A 10,936-nucleotide genomic window follows, 5' to 3' on the forward strand; every position below is an offset into this window, starting at 1 on the left:
AAACAGACAGTAGCTGTATAACGGAGAGCACAAAGATACAAAATGCAAATCTTGGTTACAGTGAAACTACTGAAACACAGGTGACGTTTGCTTTACTGTAGCGGCATGGGCATTGTCCGTGCTTTTCTTTTTTTCAAGTAGGTTATATACTTTGTAACCTCCTTGGCTTTTTTTTCCACTTTTTTTTGCATGCGCAATTGGTTCCTTTGACTGTGAATTTACATGCATGTAGTGGCTACACCGCACTAACCGCACTCTCCGCGCATGACCGACCCGATTTAAAGGCAAAAGCCGAATCGACATCGACACATCGTCCAACAACATCCAACACAAGCCTAGGCCAGTTCGATCGTCGGGACAGTTTTGTTTACGCTATATTTATGCTGGCGGTGGTTCGATTTGATATCTTGCGGGCGTTATGTTTCACATGAAGGAGTTTTGAAATGCTAATTGGAATTAATGGAGGCGCCTGAATTTCCATCTCTACAGCCAAGAATAGCTGATCAGCCTTGGTTCAACATTGACCGCCCGTGTGATGATGAATCGGAGTTAACCCAACTAGAAAAAGAACACCAGAGCGCGGTACGTTTTACAGGTTGCAATGTTGCTTTGTTCGTTTGTTCTTGTGCTACATGTAGGTTGTGTATATCATTTCAGCTCACCAGCATTGCGCAGAGGCACAGCGACCTTATTCCGATCGGGAAGACTGCAGCAGAAGTAAGCTCCGCCGATTGTGGCACACACTAAATCTCAAATGTGCTTGCTTCTCAAACGGTCGTGGTCATAGTAAGCAAGCAATATAGAATGCTTTATTTCCTATGTCGCTGGCTTGTTTGCACATCGGTGATATCTTTTTCTTTAGACATGTCAGGTGAACCTAAACGCGCGATTGATCCCTACAGGAATTTACATTCTCATTCGCCAGTTAGTGCTTGGGCTAGATATTCCATGAGACGCAGCGATACGTCAAAATAGTGAATGGTTCACGCCTTCGCCCCGTTTAACACCAGCCGACGTCGTCTAATTTTGCAGGCGAACCGAACAGCTGCGGTCGTCAATTGTACTGCGTTCAAAGTGTCAAACTTTGCCCCCTGCACAATAAGCAAGCGCAGACAAGCCAGCGATGAATTCTCATTTCCATACATGTACGAAAGGTTTGATGCCTTGAAAATGCAGCTGATATTCGCTGTTAACCTTTACAACAGAGAATCCAGGTGACCCACGAAGTGCTTGTCGTAAGGATTTAGACACTTAAACTGAGACATCTTTACGCTAAGTGTTTTTGTGTCCTAAGTTGTGTTCTCGAAAAGTTGCAGGATGAAGAGGAGGATGACGATGAAGATGATGACAATGAGGACGACGAAAGTGACAGCAACGAGGATGAGGACGACGAGCTGGATGCAGACGACATCAACTATGATCAAGACTCACCTGTGAGCATTAGCGTGGATCTCTTTTGGCTATGTGTGGGCACAGAAGTTGTAAAAACAGAACCAATATGTTTTAGAAACTAGTCGAAGGGCCCTTTGACAAAAGTGCACTATGTGCACATTAGCAAGGTTTGAAAGCCCTCTCATGGAGCCTTACACAATTTGCAGAGCCTTGCTAAATTTGCAACTTCCCTGCAGTTTTGCCGACTTTTCACAGTGTTATTAGGCGGTCTTGTTGGGCAACATCACCAGTCATTAGGTTGTGAAGTGCACAAGACTGCACATGCAAAGCAACCTTGCCTTCAGCTGGTCATGAGACCAGACAGAAAAGCAAGAGCTGCATTGCTGGTCAACCCAATATTCAAACCCAGATATTCTGTATGCTGAAGCTGGTGCTATGTCACCTAATTACCAAACATATACTATATGCAAAACATGCATCCAGAAAAGCTAGCAATGCAATTAAGAGCATGCAGAAGTGACTTGAAATTGAAGAGGAAGTACAATACAACAAATTGTCCATGATCACATTGCGAACTAATAGGGCAATGAGGATAACACCAAACGGGAGCTAGTACAACTATAAACGGTAGGAAAAGAATAATGGTTGCATCGCAGTACATGTGGTAGGCACATAAAAGAAATTTAATGCCTGAATCTAATAATAGGTGTTATCTGTGCTGTGTGGCTGACTTTAAACAGCAGCATGAAGAAAGATCTCTTTTAAATATAGGTAGTTTTGTGTTCTTCAGCAGTATGAAAGGGAGCATAGCTCTTCGTGTTCTTGTGCATTAAACTGGCGGGTTCATGCATCTATGTGAAGATATGCACCTTTTACAAGATTCCTTTTGTTTGAGCAATATATTTCATTTGCTACAATTGGCAAATGCCATAGTGGAGCGTCCACCATCAAACAGCAAGAGAAAGCCGTGTTTGTCAGGGAGTTGTGTCTATGTAAAAATAATGGTTGATGGCGATATGTATGTTATATCTTCTTTTTTATTTCTTTGCAGATGTTCCATTAGCTGCCGTTGAAAGAACTACGAAATTAGGAATAAACTGTCATATTTTCCTTATGCTTGAGCAATTCCACTATTCTTGGCTACAAGAACCTCAGCACTGCAGTTTGTCACATCCATACACGGTTCAGTGCCTAGGTTTCTGAAGTCTCAGGAGGCCAGCAGGTTGTTCACAATGCTGGCACGATCATTTAGCCATGGCCTGAGCAGCACCCATGTCTTGTTCCAAAGTCTCTCTTGGATGGAGTGGTCGTTGCACACCGAGAGCGGCTGAGCCAGTGCGCATTCCTCCAAGTAGCACCCACTGATGCCTTCAAGCTCACTCGAAAGTGCTGCGTGCAGTACAGTCTTAACACTCTCTTCTGGTGTCTGTGCATAAAATATCAGAGAAATAACAAAGGTTTGTATAATCTGTGCCAGCTGCAAATTTTCATAATGTACAAACAGATGGATTTTTATTGATTAAAAAAAACAGCATAGCTGGTTTTCCATTTTATTATTACTATTATTTTTACGTGGAACGTTTTTCAGTTTGGTCACCACATGGGGGTCGCTTGCTAAACCCGCATGTAGCAAAAACTTGTAATAATATTATCATTTATATCGTTGCAGCCATACTACATACGTGCCTTACTTTGGTATTGTGTAAAGGAAAGAAGCCAGTGCATAAAGGTTCATGCATAGGTCGAGTGCACAGATGGTGTTGGTGTTGCGCCACACGTGACAAAATCTGAGCTAAATTTAGCGCCTGGCTCGGTATTCAGGGAGGCATAGCTCAGCAGTACGTTTGTTGAAACAACTGGGAATGATCGCGTTTCAGAGCTCACTCAGCCATAGTACGAGGGTCATTCAACTCAATCCGGGACTTTTTTTCTTTCCCGGTTTAAATGGACGCCTAGGCTGGAGGTTTTGTATGCAATAGAAACTGGCAACTGTGTCCTGTTACTGGTAGACGGCGCTCATTTCCCGCGCTTCTGGATAGACTGTTATTCAAGATGGCGGACAACAGTGCGAACGTCTACGTGGAACAGCGTGTTGGAACGAGGGCGTAAAGCCTGCTGAAATTTGCAGAAGACTTCAGGCTCAGTACGGTGATGTGACACTCAGTCGCAGTAAGACATTTGAATGGTGTAAGCATTTCAAAGGTGTCCGTATCTCTACTACTGATGATCGCGACCGTGGTGGATCACTGCCCACAATAGTCATTCCTGAGAACATTCAGTGGGCGGAGCAGCTGATCGTGGACAATCGTCGCTTAACCTGTCGTGAAATTTCAAGGGCGTGTAATCTGTCGTTAGGAGCAGTGAACACCATAATTCACGCTCATTTATTGTTCCGAAAAATGAGTGTACGCTGGGTCCCAAAGCAGCTGCCTGCTTTTGACAGACGGAGAAGAGTTGAAGTCTGTAGAGAACTGAAGGAATGCTATGAAAGGGAAGGCCAGGATTTTCTGAATCACATTATGATATGTGACAAAAGATGGGTTCACCATTTCATCCCAGAATCCAAAAGAGCATTGATGCAGTGGAAGCATACGGAATCACCACCTTCCAAGAAATTAGGACCTCCACTAGCTGTATCATAAGCATGTAAGCTTTGCAATGTGCGAATACATGTCGCTTGTGTATTTAGTTAGGCCCCATTTCTGTACCCTAGTGCCCACACACCCTCAGCAGCTTGCACAAGACATTTCACATATCGCAATGTGGCCGCATCACCCGATCCATCCTACCCAATAATTATCACTGCGTGGTTTGTCATGCGGCATATTGTGGTTAACCTTTTAGGTGCCAGCAAGCAATCCAAAAAATGCATTCAGAAAAAGTACCAAACACCTACCATCCTTTGTGAGACTTCAAGTGGGCTGGTGTTCACGGTGAAACAACCTTGCTTGCCACAAAGCATCACTGAATGGTCTCTTACTGCAAACCCACCCCAGCCTGACAAGGTACCAGGTGCTTTCTAAACATGCCAGGCATTGAAATGGTCACTGAGTAAATAAAATAACTTTTATGTACTATTCTGTAACCTTTTTTTTTTAAGTTTTAGTACTTTTACAAGCCATGTTTGCTGCCCCCAAGCAACTTGCAGACTATAAAAGATGCCGTACTGCTGGACTCTGGATAAATCTTGAACACAGAAGGTTCCTTTATGTGCATAGAATGCTCAGTTCAAACATTTCTTGCCTCAACCCCTGGAATGCAGCTGCTTGGGCCACAATTGAACTTGCAACCTCGAGCTCAGCAGCAGAATGCCATTAAGCCACCACCATGAGTAGCTATGAACTAGTTATCTAGTTCAGGCCCGGTCTCTCCAAGTACAATCAAGTTAAATCCACTCAAAATATACTCTCTCTCTCTCCCACATTGGAATCAGCGAGGCAAAATACTTTCTACCTTTTATTTGGCATGTGCATGGTATGAATATATAAAATTAGCTATCGCATCACAGACCACTGAACAGCTCAGAAAAGGTTGGAAGGAACACTATAAGGTGAAAAAAAAATGAGTTGTATTAGTAACTCAGCTTTTTTAGAATACCAAGAAAGCCACTCCTACCTTGAGAGACTTGATAAGCCAGAAAAGACACTAGAATAAAAGACTGCTGGTGAAGCTGCACTGGGAGAAGTTCCCACACTAGGTCGTGGTGATGTCGTGACTTTCAATAGCATCTGCTCGAGCCTAATCAAATTTTCATTCGTAAATATGGGCTACATGTATTCTAAAAGTGTCAAAGACTGAACTTAGGAAGTTTTGAGAATTTTTACTGTGTCACACAGGCTGAAATATAAGAAGGTACTTTAAAATCCATGACACCACACTGACATGCTTGTGCTGTTTTCTTTATTTTTTTTTTCTACCTTTTCTTTGGGGAGGGGTGTTGTATTTTATAGATAGAACTTTGGTCCTTATTTTCTTCTTCTAGTAACCTACCCCTTAATGCAAAGTTAGGATAGAGTTTTGACAATACTTTACCAGTCTAGACTGATTTAGCATTTCTCTGTGGCTGCGTCTTTAACCGCACAGATTAACAATTGCCAAAATTATTGATTGTAAGAGTTGCATTTCTAGAACTTCCCAATTACATAGTTGTTCTGCTTTGTTTTTATTTTTATTTTGTGTAATTTATTAATTTTGTCATAATATTGATGCATAACATTGCCATACTTTCAATAAGCTGAAATCCTTCATTTATTGGTAATGCAGAATAAACTAGTAAGCTGCACTTGTCCGGGCACAGAGTGGTTATAATTATTTTATTTGGCCATGTAGTGGTAGCTCAGTAACACTGAACCATTGTTCATAGGCACTTAACTAGAGCAAAGGACATGTGACAGAAAAGCTCTGAGGCACTCTATTAATAAGCTATTTTTGTTTTTTTCTGAGCTATGGAACTTAGAGCCTCAAAGGCACATGTTTATAGAGATTGAAGCGTGAGAGACCAATGTCACCATTTTGCTCAGATGGTAGCTATGACGACATATGCTCCAGAAAACAGAACTTTAAATAAACAAGTGAGAAGGAGGGTGTGTGGGCTTATTCATGAATTTACCAGCAATTTCAGCTGACCCTGTGTTTTACTGCATTTACACACACAAACACAAAAAAATGACGCTTACCTTGAAAACAAGGCTAGCAACTAGTGGGGCCCACCACACCCTCTGGTAAAGTTGAGTATTCACAATTCCTGGGTGGATGCAGTTGACAGTCACAGGAATAGCTTTGGCTTGCAAACGCTTTCCAAGCGATTTTGTGAACAGCACCTGTGCCAACTTTGACTGAGCGTAACCACGGTAACAGGAGTACATCTTTCTGTCACAGGAAAACAGAGGATAGAAGTGTAACACAGCCACACAGCAACGATTTGTATACTCTTCACTCATTCAAGCAGGCTTGAAGGGCCCCTAAGATTTGTTTTGTAGCAGTAGCTGTGTACCAGCCTACAATGAACATACAGCTGCATGAATGTTTTTTTAAATGGTACTGTAATAGCAAAGTGATGTGGGTTTGATGAACAACTAAATAGCCATTGTGATTTCTTGCTTGTCTTCGCTACCCTCTTCACAGGTACTTTTTTACCCTCACCATCTCCATGCAGTGCAGAAAAAGCTATAGGAACAAAATCTCCTCTATTTCTGATCCTAATTGACCTCTGCACAACGTTAACTGAATGAAAGCTTCTTGGAAGTATCAGTAATGCACAATTGGCAACCCCTCTTTCTTCTCAAAACACACAGTCAGCTCTTGTCATGTTGGTGCTGTTATCTTTTGTCGACCGACCAATTAACAGCTTTTAACTTAGTGATGCGCGCAGGATTTTTCTGGCGTCACGAGTTGCGAAAGAGGAAACCAAAAAGCCTGCAGAAGAGTACAGGATTGTTTTTTTAATTTGTGGCTTCATCGCAACACTTAGTGCTGCCAGGTTTACCAAAGGTGATCGTCACATGATGCATGTGTTCATTTAAAACATGTCCAAAATGTTGAAAGTGGTTTAGGGGCCTTTTAAGGTAATGCTCTAGGAGGAGGCTTTGTCGAAAGTATACAGGCCAACTTTCATGCTAATGAGCCCCAAATGGTCAAGACTGAGCCGAAACCCTCCACTATGCCATCTCTCATAGCTAATCATGCTGCTTGTAGATGTTAAAACCTCATCAATCGATGGGCCAACAGCATCATCAATAGTGGGTTCTCAGTAATAAACTGTTGCTGAGAATGCAGAGAATTTGACAGTTAAAAACTGCAGAGGGCCTTGTGGTCCTTCAAAAATCTGCCTTAGAGTATTGAGACACCAAACTGCAGTTACTTCTAATGCTTTGATTGTCTTCATGTAATATTGTTTCCTCCCCAAATAAAACCATTGATAAAATTGCGTTTACTAACTGTAAGCAGTGAAAACTAAACAGCTAGTAAAAAACTGAAGACATTAACAGGTGTGATAATACAGATGGGCACCTGCGCTATCACATAATGAGATAGCACATGTATAACCACAATACCAGCTATTTGTTGTTATAGAGCGAAATTATGTCCATTTGGGTACTAGTTCTTTCTTGTGACTTGCTTACTCTTCTGCTTATCTTTGCCATTGATCTTATTTTATATAATATTCTATAATATATATATATATATATATATATATATATATATATATATATATATATATATATATATATATATATATATATATATATATATATATATATATATATATAATATTCTTTTATTAACATTCATTAATGCTTTTGCTGCACTTGCAAGGAGTATTGGGCACGCAAGTTTTGTTGCATTTAATTACAGTTATCTGTTCTCTGCGCACAATATTTGCTTGTGATGTGAACTAAGCTGATATGAAAAACTGTGTTGCTGCATTGTGCATTGTAGCTTGATCCTCCGCCATATGACAATTATTACTGTAATAAAGTAACAAACAATACATACTTAAAGGCTATTAATAGTATCGGTAAATTATACTGTGTACTGGGTACAACAGCATTCTTTACACACTACAGCTTAAATATGCTTGAGAATGCACCACTGTCAAGCAGCTAAGTAATTCTTCATTAACGCTATTAAGCTTACGAATTAAATACATGATGTAAAAAGTGCATCTGAAAGACAAAACACAAAATCATTCCTGCACCCAGATATAGGGGCATGCAAAATGACAGCAACTGCCGAAGTTAATATAATTCCATACATTATGATGTCACCCATGGCCCATAATGCTGTCTTAGGGCACAACGGTGTTACTTTACCAACATGTAATGATGAACAGCGGTTGCACACGCACTGACAAATGTGAGTGAGTGGCACAGCCAAATTGAAAAACAACAATGTGTGCATAGATTTTGAAGGGCAAAGTAAGATTTACAAACACAAAACTGTACTTGATAACATTTTAAGGTTTAACTTCATCGCTTATGTGCTGCCTTGCATTGTTGCTTCCTAGGCTACATGTAAGGGTACAGTAGTGCTTGTCCTTGAAGTAAATGTACTGCTCAGCTAACTGAATGACTAGCAACACTTACCTCACTACAGCCCTTAGTGCCACAGGGCTTCCTTTGTGCGATGGTGATGATAAAGAGTCCATCACAACATTATGGAACATGCTTCACATTAAATGTAGGCTTAAATTGATTTGGCTTGCAAACAAGGTAATATGACTAGCTGCTTGTTGCTGAGCTAGTAAGTATGTTATTCATTACATAAACAAAAATATTGCAACGGCACATTCATCAGAAAATAGCAGCCACATGCTTGTGCTGTCTCCACTTTCAACTGCAGGCCCTTCAATAACTGCCTTGGGGCATAAGGCATCTCATCTGTTTTAACTTCCATTGAGGTCTGTGCTGCCTTGCAACAGTCCCAATATATTTGCTTCACATGTTGCGCATATTGGCAAGTGAATATAAGCACAACAAGGTGGAGAGTAGACCAGAAATACTGTTCACTATGCATTTAAATCATGACACAAAAGTTATGCAGTCTGAGTGAGTTATTGTGGATGGCTGCATCGAACAGTAAGCAGCTAACATAAAGTTTGGGTAGGTTTGAGGCAGGCCGAGAGAAACATAATGGGCTGAACCTATGAAACAGCATACAGTGGCCAGTATCTTGAGTGCTAATTCCTCTTTCACAATAGCTGCAAAGTTATTTGCATTTGCCAATGGCCCCATCACCAAATTTTGTCACAGTTAAACTCTTTACATAATGCTCACCTGCTGTTGAGGTCATCCAAGTTTATGCTCGCAGCTTTATGTGCACACGAAGATACATTAACAATTCTCGCTGTTGGTCCTTTGTTACCAGCAGCAACCAGCAGAGGCAGCAGCAAGGCGGTCAGTAGGCAGTGGCCAAGGTAGTTAATGCTAATGTGCGACTCGAAGCCATCTTCTGTTTCCTGGTACGGCATCAGCATCACGCCAGCTTGACAAAAGACGACATGAGTGCAAATACTCTGTGTCATCAGGAGATTCAGGTCAACTTACCATTGCAAATAAGGATGTCAAGTTTGCTTTCGCTTTTAAGTATATTTTCTGCGAATGTCTTTACAGAAGCCATTGAGCCCAGGTCGAGATGCAGCATCTCCACTGTAACAATGTTTAATTTTGGTTAGGAAATAACTAAGGACACTTGCACAAGAGTACAAATAAGGTTGATTGGTAAAACCTTGTGCCGTAGGTTGGCCATCCAAAAGCAAGTGCCTTCGCTTTTCCTTATCGAAGTTGGTGTCTGGACTTCCTAAAACAAACAACACATATTAATATATTTAGAGCAACATTACTAATACAAGCTTGTTTTCGCCTGCTCTTTGGTTAGACAAAAATTGTTACCATCAATAACTCGAGCGCCCAGAGATAAAAGCGCTCGCATTGTCTCGTGCCCTATGCCTCCTGATCCTCCCGTCACTACAACAGTTTTGTTCATCATGTAGCCATCTGAAATATATGGTATCGGTCATCAGATGCAGAAGTGTGTCTACGCACTTACCAATACACATCGTTAACTTACATGACATCTGCTCTTGCGGCGAGAGCTGACTTTTTATCCGCAGCAGGCACTCCCAGAGAAGGTAATAGGCTGACAGGACGTATAACCAGAGCATGTCCTTAACAAATAAAACCACATGGTTGATGAGCGAACTCATGTTTCCTCAATTAATACTTTCAACTGTTTAACCAGCTGAGCTGCCAAGCTGTCTCGGAGATGCGGGTGCCGACGTTTCCACTGCGCTGTCGACTGCTGAAAGTGAACGCGAGCCAGTCCGTAGGTATTCTGTGGCGCAAATACAAAACAACAGTGACAGCCGGCGACGACAGATCGCTTCAAGGTGCAATGGTTGAAACCAGCTGTTTGCACTGTGTTCGCGGCTCCCGCGCGCGCGTCAAGCCAAGATCACATTTTTGGCAAGTTGTTTCCCCAGGCGCTGCCTCTTCCTTCCTTGTCAGAGACCTTGAACAAGAAAGTGCGCGCTATGCACAAGCACATGCGATCGCACACGTTCGACGCGCTAAGACAGCTCAAACAGTGTGTGGTAGCAGCGTCTCTGATACAAGCAACCACAGCTGGACTCTTTCCCGTGCTCTTTCCCCTCCATGACGTTTCCCATCGACAAGCGCCGAGCTTCGGTTCTTTTCACTTGGAGTTCACGACAACCATCGCGTCCTCGCAAGCGATTACGATCGGTTCTCCGATTCTCAATTCAATAAAACCAAACACGAAACGCCAGAACGGCGGCATGAAGCTAATTGTTCTTTCGCATCGTGTTCTAGAACATGTTTAAAGTAAGTGGTTATAAACTTTTACAGTGCTGCCATCACTATAAAGCACATGTAAGAACTTTAGTGGATCGCGCGGGAGATTTTGAACTGCCGTAATTCTAGTACAGTCGAGTGAATCGTATATTTGTTCACGAAGAGCTCAAAAGCGTAAGCCGCCCCATAAACGCAACACAATCCGAGTCTTCGCTACTGTATCTCGCCTATTG

At 41.9% G+C, this 10,936-nt stretch overlaps 2 protein-coding genes across 4 annotated transcripts; one reads left to right on the plus strand and one right to left on the minus strand.

The window, feature by feature from the left end:
• The first annotated feature begins 312 nt into the window (after window positions 1-312).
• On the plus strand, window positions 313-2,506 carry LOC142579200 (anaphase-promoting complex subunit 15B-like). Of its 3 annotated transcripts, XM_075689177.1 has the most exons (5): window positions 313-582; window positions 658-717; window positions 1,206-1,235; window positions 1,311-1,433; window positions 2,444-2,506. In XM_075689177.1, the coding sequence occupies exons 1-5, from the start codon at window positions 460-462 to the stop codon at window positions 2,453-2,455; spliced, it is 348 nt and encodes a 115-aa protein (XP_075545292.1). In that variant the 5' UTR covers window positions 313-459; the 3' UTR covers window positions 2,456-2,506. The 3 variants fall into 3 exon arrangements, with proteins under 3 accessions (XP_075545292.1, XP_075545294.1, XP_075545293.1); XM_075689179.1 differs by lacking the exon at window positions 1,206-1,235 and having other exon boundaries at window positions 316-582; window positions 1,317-1,433; XM_075689178.1 differs by lacking the exon at window positions 1,206-1,235 and having other exon boundaries at window positions 318-582.
• Window positions 2,412-10,644, minus strand: LOC142579199 (polyprenol dehydrogenase-like). The gene is made up of 7 exons (XM_075689176.1): window positions 9,961-10,644; window positions 9,783-9,887; window positions 9,619-9,690; window positions 9,438-9,539; window positions 9,168-9,375; window positions 6,069-6,261; window positions 2,412-2,818 (listed from the first exon to the last, which is right to left on the minus strand). Exons 1-7 carry the CDS (start codon window positions 10,094-10,096, stop codon window positions 2,600-2,602), a joined length of 1,035 nt encoding a protein of 344 aa, XP_075545291.1. The 5' UTR covers window positions 10,097-10,644; the 3' UTR covers window positions 2,412-2,599.
• Window positions 10,645-10,936: the final 292 nt, after the last annotated feature.

This window comes from Dermacentor variabilis, chromosome 4 (assembly GCF_050947875.1).
Source record: "Dermacentor variabilis isolate Ectoservices chromosome 4, ASM5094787v1, whole genome shotgun sequence".
In the NCBI taxonomy this organism is placed as follows: domain Eukaryota; kingdom Metazoa; phylum Arthropoda; class Arachnida; order Ixodida; family Ixodidae; genus Dermacentor; species Dermacentor variabilis.